At 47.6% G+C, this 19,764-nt stretch overlaps 1 protein-coding gene across 2 annotated transcripts in view; it reads left to right on the top strand.

Moving 5' to 3' along the window:
- Positions 1-4,235: 4,235 nt before the first annotated feature.
- The window catches only part of REV3L (REV3 like, DNA directed polymerase zeta catalytic subunit), a 1,079,635-nt gene continuing 1,064,106 nt past the window's right edge, over positions 4,236-19,764 (top strand). The window contains exon 1 of one of the 2 annotated variants that reach the window (XM_085612140.1): positions 4,236-4,681. In XM_085612140.1, the coding sequence (XP_085468266.1) occupies positions 4,495-4,681 (187 nt within the window). In that variant the 5' untranslated portion in view covers positions 4,236-4,494. The remainder of the gene's footprint in view (positions 4,682-19,764) is intronic. The other variant, XM_085612139.1, reaches the window with a different exon arrangement.

Raw genomic sequence — 19,764 nt, 5'->3', positions numbered from 1 at the left:
CACGGGGAGCCGAACCATGTGATCATTGAGGCATCCTATGCCTTCGAAGAGTGACTTGAACTCCGCCACCAAGGATTCCACATTTTCCTGGTGCACAGTGAATGCGAAGGCTACGAGTGGTAGGTGCTCCGCCGTGCAGCAACTCAGTAACATCCCAGACCCTTCCTGGGTGACGTAAACTTTGGCTCGGGTGGACCATGACTCGTGAGAGATGCTGGAGGCAAACACTCCTGCCAATGGAACAGGCGTCGCGGAGCAATATGCAAATACTTGTGTGGACGTCGGTCGCAGGGCCGGCGGTGTTGGGAGATCCCGTAGTAGTGAATGCTGCGTGATATTTATGGAGGCCCCTGTGTCGATCAGCGCCTGTATCGGGTGTCCGTCAACCAGTATGCTGCCTTTCAGGATCCACCGCTCGGGGCATCCGTTCGGTTGCATGGCATGAATGACATGGACCGCTCCCTCCACGTCCTTGTTATCCATGTCCTCCTCTTCTTTCCCAGTCAACGGGGTGTCCATGGCGTTGACTTGTCAGTTTCGCTGTCGTCTTCGCGCAGCAGAGTGGCACACTTTTGCCAGATGATGTAGTTTGTTGCACACCGAACATCTCTTCCCGTGAGCAGGGCATGGGCCCTGGTGAGGGTAAACCCTGCCACACATGTAGCAAGTCCTAGTCGTTGGTGGCTTGCTGCGCTCCAATTTCTTCATGGAGTGCTTCGTGGGAGACTCGCTCGACACTGCTTTCACAGGTTCTGTCTTCACCTGCTGTTGTAGTGCTGCTTCCATGTGCGCAGCGCGCACCTTCGACAGTTCTTTTGACCGTCCCATTATCAATATGTGCGCCATGGGAATTCCCGGGGTTTGGAGTAGTTTGGCGGGCGCACACACCTGAATGAACTGCGCCCTTATTTCGTCATTAGCATAAGGCAAGGTGCACGTGCTCGCCAGCTCCTTTAAACGTGCGTGGAATGTATCCACCGACTCCTCTGGGAGCTGCCGTGCCTGGCGCAACAGAAAGCATTCGTAGTCTGGGTTGGCTAGAGGTTCGAAATGCGCGGACAGGGTAGCTTTGAGGGTGGCATACGTGTGGGGTAGGCCAGTCTCCACTACCGACTTGCCTATTTTGTGAATTGCAGGACCACCCAGGTGCAGCAACACGGGGCGTTGACGTTCTGGCTTTAGGCCCACCGCCACGAAGTAGGTTTTGAGGCGCTCCAACCTGTCTTTCCACTTGGCAACTTGCGCAGACGGCAACCCGTCGACTACAAAGGGTTCAACTGGGGGCATGGTCGCCATTCTGCGCACCTATGTCCTGGCGGGGAACTCACAGGCGAACGAAAGCAAGAACAGGCAAAACACGCCGCTGACCTGGTGCCAGTGTATGTCTGCGAACTGGTGACCAACCGTATGCAGGAAGACTTCCCCTGTGGTGAGTTGGCTGTGTCTCCTGTGTTTTCCTTGTATTCATATAAACTTCTTCCCCTTTGTCGCCTGCTTGATTGTCCATCCGCTCATGGGGCCCATTTTCATTCCTGTCTAGTTTCCTGTACCTTCTAGTTGCAGATGCTCAAACCGTGAGGCTGCATGCACCGAGGTCCTGGCGCCACGCTGGGCCTCTGCACATTGCCGGGCGTGTGCGCGCACAGAACATGTGCGTGGGAATCAGGATGCGATGGGCCGGGGGCGTGGGGAATAGCTGACGGCCGCTGCGCGACAAAGAATGGCCGGCACGGACCTGGAGAGGCAAACAGGCAATAGCAGCACACAGGTGAGGCGGCTCGCCGCTAATGTGGCAGGCCCGGCACACGTTGACTCTCACGCCACACCACACCGTAGCAGGCAGGAACGTGGACACTCCGATCAGAGCGGGCGAGCGCACACTGACATATCAGTCGCGGGTCTCTGCAGAAGGGACCACCCTCGTCGCCAGTTGTTCTGTCCTGCGGACGGAGAAGATATGCGAGGCTGTACGAGCACCCAGTGCGGACCGCAGCAGATAATAAAACACACTCAGGCACGTTGGTGGAATCGATCTGACCCGGATATCGGGTAACGGCCTGGTTTTTATTACACCATACATTTCCGCTAGGGCAGTAACATTAGCATTCAGATTACAGGTTAGTGTGGAGAACACCCCTTTGTAACGGAAACAACATTGGGTGGTCCACGCAACATAACAAGGCACTTATTTGGTAGAAGCATAGCTGGCTCAGGGCAAGTGCACCTAGCCCCTTTTATTAGCAGAGTCACCTGACTGGTGATGCCTGTGTTGGATGGGTGAGGGGGTGGGTGTTAGCACGGCCCCTAGGGAGGGGCTGCTGCATGACGTTTCCTGCATGACACAACATGTGGTAGCAAGAAGCTCATCTCTCCTTTCCCACAGTGAACTACTACAGACCCCCAGATTTAACAGAGCACACTGGGGAGGAAGGAGATTCATTTTAGGAACTGTCAAAACATGTAGCTCGCTCCCAACAGCTATAAAGAACAGTCCAAATTTACTTTCAGAAAAACCTTTAAAACTTGGCTTTTAACTAACTAAAGCATTTACCATGTCTTTCATCTGTAGCCTTTTGGTTCTGCTGGCAACAGTGCCAAGACGCCCTCGAATGCTAAACAAATCTAAAAATCAAATCAAATTCAAATGTGCCGCTTACCACCAATTCCACAAACACTTCCAGCAAACCTGCCCCACCGTGGCAGGACAGGAGGGTCTCTCCAACCAGAACGGCGTGAACCTATAAGGTTGTGCCACCCCCTCCAAAGCCCGGCAGAGGAAGTTTAGATGGCAAATTTTAAGAACTCAAGCCTTGCTGGGGTCCCTCCACCCTGTCTTAGTCATGGGGCAGGAGAAAAAAAACAGGAAGTAACATAGAGTAAGTATTATACACCATGGAAAGGCTCTATCTTACTTTCTGTTTCATTCTTATGTGATGAGTGGGCCCACTATCAAAAGTAATGACTGTGACGAGGAGGTGAGACTTCGGGATAATAACCTGTAATAACTGATCAGAACACTACATGTATCAATAAGACCACGGTTTTCGAGACTTGCGCACATAGACCAGGTCCGACCGGAGTGAAAAAAACAAAAAAAAAGAAGAACGAACTAGTTCGCAAACGCGAACTTAAGCTGAAGATCCATCCAAGCCGCAGAAAGTAGCGCAGCCAGCACTGACTCGTCTCCTTTAGTCTGTCTGGCGGATGACTAGACAGGAGGACTCAAGGGGGTGGTTCCAATGTATTTTGTAGACAGTCATGGGTATAGAAACAAGTGGTGTACGCGTTTACTTTTCGCTTTGCCTAGAAGCGTGTGACATGGGAGACTCCATCTTATAACATGTTAGCGAGGAATGCTTTGAGAAGCCTTCTCAGATAGAATGGTAAAATGCTGTTAGTTTTCATAATGAATCATCATTAAATCGAACTATCCATACGTATAACGTCGAAATTAAACCGCGCATCTCTACAATGTAAAGAAAACTATTTCGAAAATTAAACTGCATTAAATAAAAGGATATGATATGAAATGATCGCTTTGTAGTGTTCCAGGGGTCCTTAGTGAGATCCAGCGAAGAAACTGTATTTTAAATTATATTAATGCGCCACTCTCATGGCACATTACGGGTCATATAAAATTGGATACTATCCATTCTTCGATATCTCCTCAGTGTTTCTGGGCAGTCATTCTGCTTCCAAGCCCCACCTCTCTTGTGTAAACGCGCTTCTGACATCACTATCATGGCAACAACTGCAGCAGCGGTTGTTGCAGCGAGTATACGCACCACAAACACTAACAGAGGACTAACGTGGAAAGAGAACATTAATAATGTCGTGAAGCTTCCGACTACCTTCAACCAAGATATTTCTCAGATGGTGGAAGTTGTAGAGGTCGTTGCTGTGGAAATGGTGATAAAGCAAGAAAACCGACGCATGCCATTGAAGCTTTAAGCATGTCGCCGGAGCTGTGGGTTAGCAAAAATAAAAAGGATTATTTTATTTATGAAAAATACTGTCATGTCCCAAATTGTAACACGTTTTACAATAAATATTCTGTAGCGTACTTCAGGGGAATGTAAATATGTTCTTCTGTTTCTTGTGCATACTGTTTTAGTTAGAATATGAAACATCGTCGTTTGAGCATGGCCAACTCTCTGACGTCGTGGTCGACTTGGGGTAAAATACTCGTGTTGACATCGTAGTCCGTCCTCTATGTTGGTGGGTGAGGGTTCCCTGCTCCCTGACTGCTCTAGGATAGGGGCGGGCTGGAGGAGGAGAGGCTGCTTTGCCCCGCCCAGCTTAAGTCCCAGGGGGAGAGAGAGCCATCCATCCTGACCGACCCCCGCAGCAGCACAAGGAAGGGAGGGGGGGTGGAGCCGCAGAGTAGCAGGCGGCCGCCCCTGTCTGTCGGGCGCGGGCGGCGGTGACCCGCAGACAGCGGCTGCAGCCCGGGCAGGAGGCGGAGCCGTCGAGCGCCGCTGCCCCGGGCGAGGTATGTCAGTGTCAGTGGGGAGCACCGCCGGTGGCGGCGGGGGAGCCATGTTCTCTGTGCGGATCGTGACTGCGGATTACTACCTGGCGGCGCCCCTGACTGGCTTGGATGTGTGCCGAGCGCGGGGCTCCGAGGAGACGACGGGCCGGAGGGTGCCAGTGGTGCGAATCTTTGGGGCCACCCCTGCAGGTAAGGTTCAAAGGAGAGAGGGAGCCCTGTCTACCCCCAACCTTGACCCACCAATTTGTTGTGCATGCCCATGTACGGGGAGGAGATGTACAGCCAGCTGTTTGTATTTTGAACCCTGTGCATTGTGTCACGTGGCCCTTGCAGAAACTGTGCTCTTGTTATTTAAGGTGACACTCCTGGGGCATTACCCACACCTCTCTCCTGTACCGGTGCATGACTGCTAGCCAAAGAGGGGAGGGATCCTTTGCCTCTTCTCTCCAAATCCAGATGGATAGAGGGATCTGCAGCGCAGCCTCATGGGACCCTGGTGTGTGGGGATGCCCTCTGGTCTGGGTGGCTGAGCAGTGTATGCATCGTGGATTCCTGTGAGGTGGTTGCAAGGGCTCTGTTGCTCCAGGCTTGCACGGTCTCCCCTGTGCTGGTGCCCAGGCATGTTGGCATTCGGCCACAAGGGGCTTCTGAGTGTCCTTTAGGAGCTGCCCGCCCCTTGCACTGCATCCTGCCCCCACGGCGGCCCCTCTCTGACCCAGCCTGCGCTGTTGGCTCTGCTCCTCCCCCGCCTCTCGCACACCTCTCAGCCATGCCCTCTATCCTACTCTGCTTCCCTCCGGGCTCGGCTGCGGGTGCTCTGCAGAGCCCAGACTCGTGCCCGCCGCACACAGGTTCATCTCAGGACATGTCTGACATCCTCAGCGACGCGCCGCACACATTGTACTGTACACATCTCCTGCAATCCGGGTACACGGTGTAGGCACCAAGCCTTTGTGCTAAGGCTAAGCACGTATATTTACATTCTTACTGCAGGCGCGTGATAGTCACGTACTTCTTCCTGATAGCCAAACTGTGGCGAGCCATTACATGTCTGCCATTCGAAGGGTTTAACATGCCTCTCCTTTGTTCTCGTAATCTAATTCACATTAATCTTCATCACACAAATTATTACAAGTGTGTTGCACGAGCCTTTTGTGTTTCCTGGCATTGTTGCGCCAAAAAGCCCCCTCCATCGAGATAGTAGTACCTGATACCACCACCACCCCAGTTTATCTGGACACTAATTCCAGTTTGGAAAACAGCCATCTAGAGGTGCTGCTTTTAACTGGTGTATTACCTCGCGATTGTCTTCCCTACATTAATCCCCTCCTGGTTCTTCCAGGTGACCATGTTCGATGCGTCTGGCGGTGAGTTGTTAGCACACAAAGGGGATCCGTTTGCACAATTTGAACCGTGTGCTAACAGATTATCGAAGAAGTCGCAGCGTTTCAATCGTGCGCACTTTCCTTTAGATGTTATGCCATGCAATTGTTATTGCCCATCTCCATTAATAACATAATTTGCAGTGGTGCCATATCTATGAATTATTTTCAATTAATTAATGGAATGGCATTTTCGGAAATTACGGATTTTATCCAGTGCAAAAGCTGGGAGCGAAACCCTGTCTGGACGTTTAATACAGAAAACATTTAATAAGTCTTGTGTACTATAGCCGGCCAATTCTATATTTGGATTCCCGGCGACATTTATGCACTGTCTTTATGTTGCACTATAACATAAGGAGACCCCTTTTGACATTAGACGATCATAGTCCCAAGAAAACCTATTTTGTGTCATTTGTGATATCTGCATATGTATGCTGTGTGTATCTAAACATGGAGGGTGAACTGTGCCAACAGGATGCGTGATTTACCTCTTTTTATTTTATAAATAGCAACCAGTCACTGACTCGCGAAGCACGGTGAACTGGCTTATTTTGAAATTTGAATTGTGACTATAAACAGAAACACCGTGAAATCAAAATTTCAGCACGTTGCCTTTGTGTATGTCTTGAATGCTAATAGTCTTTTTGTTGGAAGATGTCTGGACTGCGCAGATGCTCTTTATTTCATAGTTGCAAAACATGTCGTACAGAGTGTGACACCTATTCTATTTCGGAGGGGGCTACGCCGCAAATCTCCCTGCAAGTGTTATTTATAACTAGGCAGAACACAGTGGATTCAATTTAGCCTGGTGCTGGCTCATCATGTCTCATTCTTGTCGATGGAGGAAACATGAATTTCTTTTATGCTGCAGTATGTGACATCACAAGTGTCCCAGCCAAGACAAATGTGCAGATGTGGTTATGAAGGGAAACTCGAATAGGATTGGCGACCCTGATCGAAATACTGGAGATTAAGTAATGTATTTATAAACCACTAAAAGAGACAAATCTTCACGGTACCTTGTCGCTTATCCTTCAAAGTGGTGCTTAGTTTTTGGAATGGAGGTCAGAGGGAGTTTTGTTATCGTTTCATGCCTTTGTTGAATAGTTTTATTTCAGGTTTCCAAGGTAGGCGAATGGGGTTGCCTCTAACAATGTTTTCAGCGGGGTTCTTTAACGCCATGTTATTTGCACAGTATTTGTGCCTCTGCCATTTGAGTTCACTGTTTTGAGACATTATGGGTTCGTTTTGTACAGTGCCGTGTGCCCTGCTCATAAATTATAGGTGACACAAGATGCATTGGGATGTAAATGAGGTCCTTAAGTTGGATGGTAGCTTATTTTTAATTTGTTTTGACTTCTATCCTTTAAGCTTTGTTTTACTCCGTGCCGTAACCTAGCGTGTACTGAAAATACCATGTGAACTCCTCATTCAGTTTAGGCTAGCCTGCAAGGCAATACTTTTGCATGCAAGCAGTGTGAAAATGAGGAGTAAAGTACTTCACTACAACATTGAAAAGCCAAAGTGACCCACCATATAAAAAGTAGGACAAAATATCAAAGCATTTAAATCAGAATTGAATGCAAAATTCTACATTTGCCTTGTTTCATGCCTTTGGAGGCTTCTGCAGAGGTGGGTTGCATGTAATAAGGGTTTAATTCTAGCTGGTGGATGGACCATACATTACTAGTCTGAACCGTCAAGACTTGTATTGGCCGATGGGGCGTCTTCATCGGGTGCAATGGGAGGTGACACTCCCCAACACAAGAATGAGCCATCTACAGCAGCAATACTCCAGGCCATGAAAGACTTCCACGAAGCCCTGGAAAGCAGGATTGACGGGCAGGGGCCAAAAGTATCTCTCATTCGCCACAACCTGCACAAGGTGACGAACGGAGGACTGAAGTTGAGGCCAGAGCCTCTTCGCTGGAGGACAAACTCAGCCTTGAAAGCTGCCATTTTAAAACTCTGCAACATAGACCTTCAACTTGAACAATAAGCCGAAGGAGTTTAGGGCAGATGATGCTGAAATAACGTCCACTTGGTAGGGGTCCCTGAGTGCCTGAAAGGTACCCATCTGGAACAATTCTTCACTCATGGGTCCCAGGTGACAAACTGTCCTCCTGTTCTATTATTGAGCAGAGCCCCATATTAAGGCTCCACAAGGGGCACCCCTCCAAGGCCGGTGACTCTCAGACTTCTCAATTAGGCCGACAGAGATGCCATCCTGGTGACAGCTCTGACCTTGCAGACAGTATTGCTGGTGATGATCTTCCCTGAGTATACCCTCACAGTGCAACAACAGCGACTTACCCTTACAGGGGTGATGGCCAAACTTGGAGTAATGCAGATTAAATATATGCTCATGAGTGTAGGAAGGTGGAATCTGACTGCATGGTTACCCCTACATTTTAGGTCTCGCCTGGCGTAGGCTGCGCACATGCGCAGTCTCGCTGGCGAGATTTAATGGTTTGGGGTATTTTATGTAAAGGTCATTAAACCCCACCCCTCTTTTCCATTGGCTGGCGTCACCGTTTATGCTAAACGGTGGCCAGCCATTGGAAAAGAGTTGGTAGTGACGTTTTCGTTCGGCTTTTTCTGCTGTCCCACTTGGATGGCCTCGCCTGCTTTCCTTCTGAAGTAAAAGGTTTCTTATCTTTATGGGGCCAAACACATGGCCCCATAAAGATAAGAAACCTTTTAGCAGGCGAGGCCGTCCAAGTGGGACGGCAGAAAAAGAGAAGTATACGTCATGGAGAGCGCTTGTTAAAATATCCCTCCCTCGAGATGGGGCAGATCTGTGCTTGCCTGCGCTATTGCGAGACCCTGCTTCCTATCAGGCTAACAGCTTCCCATGACAAAGAAAAGCAAAACACAAAAACAATATACAAAAAGTACCAGAGGAGTAAATGACAGAAAACCGTTGCTAGGTAATTTCGCTACCTAACCAAGAATCACAGAAAAACATTTCCCACGCAATTTGTTGGGAAGGAGGAAAATATATCTAACTCACCTTGACATGTTTACGTGAAGGCAACGATCACAAATTAATTAGAGCGAAGCGGGAACATCTTCGGAATACTCACTTACCTCTTGATGACGTTATGGATACAGACATTTTTTTTGTTAATATTCTTTTTATTCATTATTGTCTCAGACATTGTCCTACGCTCAACAACCTTTTCAGAACATTTTGTACGTATGTTCGTATTAGTTTTACATTCTCATCACGTTTGTTGTATAGCGCACAATAACCAACTGGTAGGTTATCGAAGCACATTTGTAAACGGGAGGCTCTGCCAAGTAGCAAGTACCCGCATTTCTTTAACTTGCAAGTAAAAGTACCAGCACTCCCCAACAAGGGTCTAATTCTTTTAATGGGAGAGTACCTGCACTTCTGAGTCAAACTGGTACTCGGCAGACAGTACCTACACTTATGCGTATCAAACTGGTACGCTGTCAGGCTTTACCTTCTCTTCTGAGTATCAAACTAATACTTGGATAGTGAGTGCTTGCACTTCTGAGTATCAAACTGGTAATCGACAGCCAGCACCTGCACTTCAGAGTATCAAACAGGTACTTGGATAGTGACTACCTGCACTTTTTGTACTTGGATAGTGAGTACCTGCACTTCGGAGTATCAAACTGGTACTCCAGCAGTGTAAACCTCCACTTCTGTGTATCAAACTGGCACTTAGATAGAGTACCTGCACTTCCGAGTATCAAACTGGAACACGGTAGTGAGTACCTGCACTTTTTTGTACTTGGATAGTGAGTACCTGCACTTTTCATGCTCTGTTTCCAAGGCTCCCATTGCAGGCCTGAGTGTGCGTCGCTGATGTGCCATCAGTGACGCAACAGTGTGTCTGAGTCCACTCCAACATGTCGTGGTGCGTTTTCTTGATGTTTTGTGGATGAGACCGGTGGACTGTACCAAATCGCTTGTGCATCTTCTAAGACTGTGCGCAATGTCATGGCCTAGCAGGACGGTGTGTGTGTGCCCGGTGAACCTGGAGGGTGCTGTCAGGGGCTAAAATGGCCAATAGAGGGCACACTTGGGCTGTGCTGTGTGTAAGGACTTCTGTCTTCATTGTTCTGTTGCACGATAGTGCAAGACATGTCCTGGACATCACGGCTGTAGGGAGCACAATCGTACCCAACAGTGTGGCAAGTGTGTCTGTGCAATGTTGTATCTAAAGTGGACTGCTGGTGTGGTGTGTGTAGCTTGTGATCAGAAAAGTGCTGCCGGGCATGGGTGCATCAGCGCTGTGCCAGCCTCTTAGCACGTTGGGCACCCGCCCTCCTTTGATGCACTTTAGACTGGTTACTAACACCCAGCCCCAAAGAAGAAGTCCATCTAAAGAACACTGTGATAACTTCCTACGTGTGCAAATCTCACAAACACTGTGGTAAACATAGAGCGTCAGATGTAGAGAGCCCTGAGGCAGATGCGTGGTAGCAGCTGGTGAGGCAGAGAGTGCCAGCTTCGACTCAACAGCAGGCGTTTCTCATGGCTGGACAGGCCATATGGGGCACAGGGGAAAATCCTGGTAGTCAGAAGCTAGGGGGCAGCTTTTAGATAAACACCGGTAGGCGGAAGACTAGGGGGCGGCTTTTAGAAAAACACTGGTAGGCTGAAGACTAGGGGGCGGCTTTTAGAAAAACACCGGTAGGCTGAAGACTAGGGGGCGGCTTTTAGAAAAACACCGGTAGGCTGAAGACTAGGGGGCGGCTTTTAGAACAAGCATTGGCATAGCCAGTAGGTCTCGCCTTTGGGACCTTATAAGTGTTTAGCCATGCAACACTTGATGTTGTTGCACCAAGGATATTGTGCTGGATAACTAAACACTTATAAGGTACCAAAGGCGAGACCTTTTGGCTATGCCAGTGCTTGTTTCCTGGTGTTTTGCTGGTTTTCGACTAGTCTGACTGGGATCCTGCTAATCGGGACCCCAGTTTATCTGCTTTCTCCCTAAAGTTGATTGCATGTACTTTAGATACATTCCAGATCAGTCACCCCTATGGCAGGCCTTATCAATCTTGAAGGCAGCGTGCTGGGTTTTATGTGAGAGGGTGCATCTGCATGAGCAGAGCCCCTCTGCAACCTTCGGAACCTATTTTCTGGGGTTGTTTGTGATGCAGCCAACCATATATACTTAAGTGCATTATATCCTCGCGGTAAATGCTAACTTTAAAACGGCTGCATAGAAACATGTGTTTGGTGTCAAACACCTTGGAATCATACCCCCCCCCCCCCCTTGTAGTCCTGACCCCGAGCAGTAATCCCACCGAAGATTTCCAGCCTACACTCCACGAGTGTTCCGTGGGCTGGTATTTTGTGATTCAGCTCGAGGTCCCTTCTCAATCCCTGGTCCGTTGGCCTGTGGGTCCCTGTGAAGGTAACTTTGACCTTCCGTGGGCTTTCCTGGTTGCTCCAGACGTGCCCTAACTCTCCATAGCTTGGAGAGTCCCCAGGACCTTGCTGGTCCTCACCGAAGCATCTTTCCTCTGCCCATGTGGGTTGCAGTTGTCAAGGCTTGTTGGTGTTCAATCCGGACACTGACCCCCTCAGCACTCAACATCCTTTGTGGGACAGCTCACCTCCGGACTTTGGTCGTTGTCAACGTCTCCCGGTCCCCGTGGCTGCACAGTCAAGCTTCACCTCTTCTCACCTGAAACCCCCGACATCAGTGGGCATTCGTCTATTGTGTCACTGTGAAGTGACCCATACTCTGTCCCCTCTGCTTTCAGGTTTTTCTCACCTCGGATCCAGGCTTGGATCCCACCGGACACTTTTAATCTTCCCGGCAGCAGCACTTTTTCACATCACGCCATTGAAAACGACTAAGGTTTCCGACATCACTTGACCCCTATGCACCCGGCTCCTCTGGGATAGGTAACACGGGTACCTCGATACTCTCAAGGGTGCTGGCCTTAGAATCGTCTATGTTTTACTGGGTTTGCTTAAAATCCTCTCCGAAGTGTCCTTAATCTTTAAAATTCCAACCGCGACTTTCCCATAGGATTGTACGGAGCTCGCGCCTGTGTTCACACCCTGCACCCGTCCTCCGTGGGTCCCCTGTGTCACTACTTTGGGTGGTTCCTTGGGGTCCCAGCGATTCTACGTGCTCTAGGCACTGTATCTAGTCAAGTCGTGGTTGTTATACCACTTTCTTAGTATATGGTTCGGTCTCCCCCCTGGAGCCCGCTGTGTATTGTGCTATTTACTATCGTTCTAGTGATTTAATATTGTGTGCTTTGTTCTCTAATCTCATAAAGAGGTTAGTAGAGAGTGTTTAGTAATAAAACAAAATATATATATTCCTTGTGTGGTTCTCCTTTCATTTGGTCATTCAGGAGGTTATAATCTGGTAAAACAAGCTGCTTTACATTCCTTCGAGACTTAGCCCGAAGGCTGCTCTCCATAGCTACCACTAGGATAGCTTTCAATAAAGGTTGTCTAACCTAATCATCAATAAGGATTATTTGGACTGGTACAAGGTGCCCACTTTAATTAGTGGTCAGCATATACCAGGCCAACTTCTCACAATGAGGACATCGTTCTTCACCAACCCAGAGGCAGTGTGGAGATGGGTGAAAGAAACCATCCCCCCCCCCCCCCCCCCCAACAATAAACCAAGGGATCGCCAAGATAATTATGCTGATTCCTGAAGTATATTGTTACCGCCTTGAACATGGAGGATAGAGAAACTCAGTCGGGCATGTTCACTGTCCCACAGGCCAGGGAGATACTTAGTCCTCACCCCTTAGGAAAGGGACTATCCAGAGTCTGTGGATCTGACGCACGAAATAACCAAGGGTCGAGGGGGATTCCAAGAGCTGAAAATGTGATGCCACGTAGGCGCAGATCTGCTAAACGAAAAGCTCCCCGGCAGGTAAAAGAGACCGAGTTAGAAACTGTAGCCTTACTACGGAGGCGGCACAAAGGGGAGTGCTCCTGCTGTAACATGGGATCACACAAATCAATGAGAGGGCTGGGTGGTCAATAGGCCCACCCCTAGTTTAGTATGTTGGGGAGTGTTACGTTTCAGGGCAACCAATACTTTCATTTCAGAAGTGAGTGTGTGTGTGTGGGGGTTATACAATGGATATTGTTCATGTTGCTACTGTTGGGGATTTTTTAAAATTGTTTTTTGCTGTTAACACCACCATGACTGTACTAATTTTGTCATATGGAAGCGAGGGGCACATGGTCCTAGAGAATCCTGAATTGGCAGTACTACCTCGGAAAGGAGATGGTAGGGGTGGCTGATACCTGCATGGCTAGGAGGGACCGGGCCCCCAGGACCCATCATGACACAGACCTACTGACCCTATTATACTGAAACGTCAGAGGTCTATTACATAGGATCAAGAGAGAGATTGTCTCACTGTATGTTTGTAGGCACGGACCAGACCATGTGCACCTCCAGGAGACACACCTGACTGGACCCCATTGCCCATTCCTGAATAGAGCCTATATACCACAGCAGTGCACACAGATTATGTTAGGGGATCATGAGGGGTCACAATCGTGGCAAAAAGGAACCCCCACTCTGCGTGGCGATGACCTGGCAAGATCCAGGGTTAGATTTGTGGGAGTGTTGTGCTCCAGGGGTACTAAGTCGCAGCTGATACTCAGTATCTATGCCCCGCCTTCACCAACCTGTGCTTGAATCGTTGGGCATAATACTACTGGAAGCACCAGCTGGTGTGAATACAGTGGGGTGGGGCTTTAATGCGTTCAGTTATCCCACCATTGATGGGTCCCTCTGGGAGGTTTCAGACATTCCATGCCTCCCCTCTGTCACACTTCATGTTGGCTTTGATACTCCTAGACCTGTGGAGAGCGAAATACCTACTAGTCAGAGATTGCGTCTTCTCTGGGGCCCAGATGTAGTTCTCCCATATAAACTGTTTTTATACCATCTGTAGAATGTCTGTACTGTCCTAGGAAAATACTTACCTAGGGGCATTTCAGATCATACAACTCTCAAAACCACTCTGGGTGCGGCTCCTCTGAGAAATGAGAATAATTGGAGGTTAAAAAGTTGTAATTTCCAGGATGGCAAGGTTGTGTCGGAGCTTCATAGGCAGTCTTCCTTAGACTTGAAGAAAATGTGGGTACGGTGGACTCACCTGGGGTGATCTGGGAGGCATATAAAACAGTACTGGGCCCAAAATATTATATCCCAGAAAAAATGTTGCGGGGAGGAACGCATGGCCGAAGTCGAACGGGGGCTGAGAGATGCCAAAGAGGCATGCATGTTCACAGGAGCCGAGCTAATGTTGTTCTGTTTAGAGGCTCTCAGTAGGGAATATCACTTCCTCTGTCATGATGTGGCAAAACAACACTGCTTAGCGACCCAATGTAAAGTATATGAAGTAGGAGACAAAGCTGGTAACCTTTTAGCATGGCTTCGTAAAACTAAGGTGGCAAGCAGATGGGTGGGGGGGGGGATAGAAACTCAAGACGGTACTAGTCTCTCCACAGATGGTGAGATGGTGCAGTGCTTTGCCCAATACTACCATCCTGTCATGCAGTGAGTAGTGCTTAGCATCCAGAGAAGACGTTGAGGCCTTCCTGACGGAACTTCCCATTTTGTGCCTGTGCACGGAAGAACGGGCTAACCTGGATTAGGATTTCTCAGTCACTGAATTGGATGAAGCTGTGTGTCACATGCAATCTGATAAAACCCCAGGCCCAAACGGCAAACTAGTAGAGTTCTACAAGTGCACCCTCTCTGTAGTGGGACCCCAATACCTGATATTGGAGGAGGCGAGACAGAAAGGGCAACCATGGTGATACCTAAACAAGGACCCACCCCAAACCATTGTGCCTAATTGCAGAGGTCAAGATCCTGGTAAAAATGCACAGGGACCACACCAGCTTTATTCCAGGCAGATCAACTCTGCAAAACCTCAGATGTCTTTACAGCTGGCTCGACTACAGATGTGACTCAATCCTCTTTTCATGCGACGCAGAGAAAGTCTTCAATTGTATCAGCTGGTTGTATCTGTTTCAGATCCTGGAAAGGCTGGGGTTTGGTCTAAAATATTGTATATGGGTGCACTTGCTCTATAACAATCTGATGGTAACTGTGAAGGTAAGTGGAACACACTCGAGTGAGTTTCGGATATGCAGCAGAGATGCCCCCTCTCGCCTCTGTTGTTTGCTTTATGCCTGGAGCAGCTGGCATGCTGACTGAAACTTCTTGCTGGTGTGATCAGCTTTCTGGAGGTGACAGGAGTACCAGAGAAAGTATTGCTGGTCTCCAACCCTTTCTGTGTTAGGAGCTACTAATGTTGAATGAAAATCATCCTGAGCTACTGATTATATTTAGTGTTATAAGGGTGACCACATCTGACACTATTACGTTTGTGGACACCATATGAAAGATTACCAGCAGTGATCTCCTCAGTTCATCAAGCTTGGTTGCCAGGAGAGATGTGAACATAGCTTTATCAATGTGGCATGGTTCTACATGGATAATACAAAACCGACATATCTGCAGTGCCCCTGGCACCAAGGTCCTACTGTCAATTATAACTCTCCCCAACGCCATATGATGTATCACTGAGATACCAGCTTTAAATATATTTAAATTGAAATTCAACCATTATCTCCAAACATCAGCTTTTAAGTTCTGACAGTGCATGCATTTTCATCTCAAATATATGCTTTTCTATTTTGGTATGCATATTTATTAATTGAACCAAAAAAAAGCTTCTAAATCCGTAGGCTGGGCTGCACACAGGAGAGCTACTTACAGGTAGTTGGTTAGCTACCAGTAGCTCACGAGCTACTCGTTGGAAATGCCTGCTCTATGCCGATGATATCTTACTGTACTTAATGGAGACAGTGACTTCCTTGCCTGTGGTTCTGTCAGTGTTCCGTGCCTTCAAACAATATATACGCAAGCTATACAAATAACTGGAATAATGCAGTTCTGTACAAGATGTGTGACTGGCCCCAGCGGACGTGCTCCCCTAGAAGTCATGGTGTTAACAGATTGTTTCCAATACATGGGCATAGAAATAACAAGATGCCCTGCCAGGTTTTTGGTACAAAATATAGGGTGGTTTATCAAAGGCTTCAGGACGATGCAGACCACTAATGTAACATCTCCATGTCAATTATGGGTAAAGCGGCCCTATTCAAAATGATTACACAGCTTAAATTCCTATACATCCTCCAGAATGCTCCCTGGCCAGATGCCTTCTTTGATAAAGTGAAGAGTGAACCCTGCGCTCTCTCCTCTGGGACGGTAGGATTCGCCCGAATTGTGCTTCGCACCTTGTGTAGATCATTCTACAACCGCAGCATTGCACTGCTGGACCTCAGATGGTACTATTGGGCCACCCAGCTACAGGCAGTAAGCGAGTTGGTTCGTGCACCTAGAGACAACCCGGCAATGAGGGTTGAGAGACATTTGATGGAGAGGAAATCCGATATACATTACGTTTATTGTACATGTTCACGAACCCCCCCATATCAGGACAGATGAAGTCTTTTTGTGAATTTAAGGAAGAATATGATCTATACGAATCTCAACACTTCAGATACCTACAGCGCCATCATGCTGTACGTGTCTAGGACATCCCTTGGTGGAGGGGGGGATTGGAAGACAACAGTTCCCTAGAGGGCTGGACACTCTTGCAGGAACTGACCAAAAAGTACATCTCCCATACTTATCTCAACCTGATAAATAACAGACCCGATAACCTTTGTTCCATCAGATCTAGGTGAGAGGTAGACGCGGGCCTCTTGGGAGACGTGGATCAGGAGGCAGGCTTGATCCACTCTTTGAAAGTAGTAATAAAATCGAGCCTGATACTCGCACAGCTAAAAGTCCTCCACAGAGTCTTACCATATACTTCAATTGTTTAAAATGGGCAGAGCATACTCACCCAACTGTTTGTGATGTGGGGAGGAAGTGGGTTCCTAGTTTCATGCAGTTTGGGACTGCCCTTAATACCACAGTATTGAAACGCAGTAACCTCACGACTGATGTCAATATTGGGAATGCAGTTTCTGTGCACCCCCACTTTCTTATATTGGGCATCCTCAGTGTGGTGGATTTGCCCAGGAGACAGCTCTTATTCTGTGCATTAGGTTTCATACTGGCGGAGCAAGACATTGCTAAAGAATGAGGTGCCCCATCTCCCTCCCACTCTTGAGCCAGTGGGTCACTGACATGATGTACTGTATGGTAGCAGAGAGAGTAGTTTACACTGTTAGGGGCTGGCCGAACAAATGTCTTACGGTGTGGAGCCCTTGATTGCCTTCTATGGCCTGAACTGGGAAACTGATGGTCGATTGACTACCCCGATGAGAGAGGGGAATGCCCGGTAAGGGGGAAAGCCGTACTTACTGCCAGGACCTCAGTCCGTCTGATAAGGGAGATTGAGGAGTTGGGAACCACGGTCAATACTTGTGGATACCTTTGTTAACATTATCCTTTAGAGCTTGCTGGAGCCTCGTTGAGGTTGTCTTCTGCAATCCTGTGACTCGTGCAGGTGGTATATGATACAGTAGTGAGTTATTGTTGGCATGGTTATACATGATAAAACCAATAAAAATAATTTCGGGGAATTTTTTTTATATTGGGTATGACCGTATCACAACTCCATTCTAAAGTTTTGCCTTTTTGTGTATGGGAATCACATTCTCAACTCCAGTGACATATAGAAGATTACATTTGTTTGACATTGTTTTTGGTCCTGACCAAGAGGAGCTCTGTTTCAGTGATGTAAAGCTTAGCCATATGAACTTGTCCATAGCTTGCTTAACTTGAAACAGTGAGTTTGTTATTTTGGTATACATTTGCATGTCGGCTGAAATGGCTTGTTACTGCTGGGTTTAGTAGGGTGTTGTAAAGGCGGGTGCATGTCCCACCTTTTCTGAAAATGTTTACTTTCACAGCGTTTAGATGTAGGGAGCGAGCAGTGGCGCGCAGTGGGCCACCTGTTGTGGATCATGTTTCATTTCAAGATCTTGCAGCTTTCCTTACAAGGCGTGTCCCCTCCACCCTGGCCATGGGACAGACTCCACCGCCACAAGAGTGCGCGCTTCTTTTCCAGCACTCGCATTCATGACAATAAGATACTAACAAGGCTCGTCCCCTCCACCCCGGCCAAGGGACAGACCCCACCGTCACAAGAAAGTGCGCTTCTTTTTCCAGCACTCGCATTTCATCTATGTCAGCACTCTCTTCCTGCACCGTTATCTTTGTATTAGTATGTTATTTTCAAGACATTTGCTGTACTCTGTAGTACTCTATAGTCGCCTATTTTTCGGTACCGTCTTAAAAATTAACCGCACCTTTTAACATTAGCGTTTTTTCATCACCTTGGTGCTCGCTTCTTTTCACACCTCTGTGCAGCTGTGATGCGTGCTAGCTTTGACATCTCTTCATAGTGCACAGCTGTGGTGCGTTTTCCTTTCCCCACATTGCTTTTGATGCTCGCTCGATCCAGGGGCGTAACGCAGGCCCTTGCTGGGAGCTTAATTTGAGCCGGTGCGCACATGGGCACTTAATTATTAGCACTTTCTTTTTGTGCGTGCTTGCTGGCACCGGCTGCTAAGTAATGCCTCTGCTTAGCTGTGGTGCGTGCTACCTTTCACATCTCTGCACAGTGCACAGTTGTGGTGCGTGCTTCGTTTCACCCCACTGCACAGGGCAACGCTTAGAAATTGGCCGCACCTTTTAACATTCACGTTTTTTCAGCATCGTGGTGCGCGCTTCCTTTCACACCTCTGCGCAGCTGTTGTGCGTGCTACCTTTGACATCTCTGCACAGTGCGCAGCTGTGGTGTGTGCTTCCTTTCCTCCTATCGCAGAGTACACAGTTTAATGAACCGCACCTTTTAACATTCGCTTTTTTTCATCTCTCAGCACCACCTCAGCATCACTCAGTACCACCTATGTATCATTCAGCATCACATAAGCATCACCTCGGAACTAGCGCACCACCACTTCAGCATCACCTCAATATCATTCCGGATCACCTGAGCATCACCTCCGCCACTACTCACAACCACCTCCGCATCACTCCAAACCACTTTAGTTTGGCATAAAAATTTGACATCTATTAATTCTCCACAAATAACTCTCCACTACTCCTATATAATTAAAATGCTATTTCACAAAATCCACCCTCCCGTTGTTTATATCCCACACCTAACAATAAAAACTATAACAAAAATTAATTACAACAAGCAAGGAAAAATTGACAACATTGCATAAACAAATAAACTAGAACACATTTTTTGTAATAATTTTGGTTTTTAGTACAATACTTCAGTTGTATATAATGTTTTTTTCGGTTAGATATAAGGTGACAGAACTAGTTAAAACACTTTTTTTATTATAACTTCTACATTTTCAACATGCTGCACAACATTCACAATGCTCTACAACACATATTAAAAACATTAACAAAGCCAATAGCTCTGTCTAAACACTTACAATGCTTGTTATCCAAGCTACTGTGCGGCATTCCTTCTTTTACCGCTGCTTTCCTCTCTCTCAATTTTCCTCTCTTGAAAACAGTACTTTAAATGGGCAGGTACTCTCCTGTACTGAGTACCTACACTTCTTTAATTTAAAAGGGAAAGTACCTGCACTTCTCAGCACTGCTGTACATTTTTAACAGCACTTCCCATGAGCAAACAGTTACTCTAAATAGTGAGTTCCTGCACTTCTATGTTTCCATTTAAGGTAGTGCTTGAAACTGTTTGCATATCAAAGTGGGAAGCAGTGGGAACACTCAAAGGGGAAAATTCTCACTGCCAAATAGATGTTTAAATTTACAATGCAAGTGATTTATGAAAGTTTAAAGTTTATTTTGGGAGTAGGTTCGTTTCTGGTGATATTTGTAGTCT

Source organism: Triturus cristatus, chromosome 6, assembly GCF_964204655.1.
Source record: "Triturus cristatus chromosome 6, aTriCri1.1, whole genome shotgun sequence".
NCBI classification, from domain to species: Eukaryota; Metazoa; Chordata; class Amphibia; order Caudata; family Salamandridae; genus Triturus; species Triturus cristatus.
Note: the sequence above shows the minus strand (reverse complement) of the source record. Positions and strands in the feature narration are given on the sequence as shown.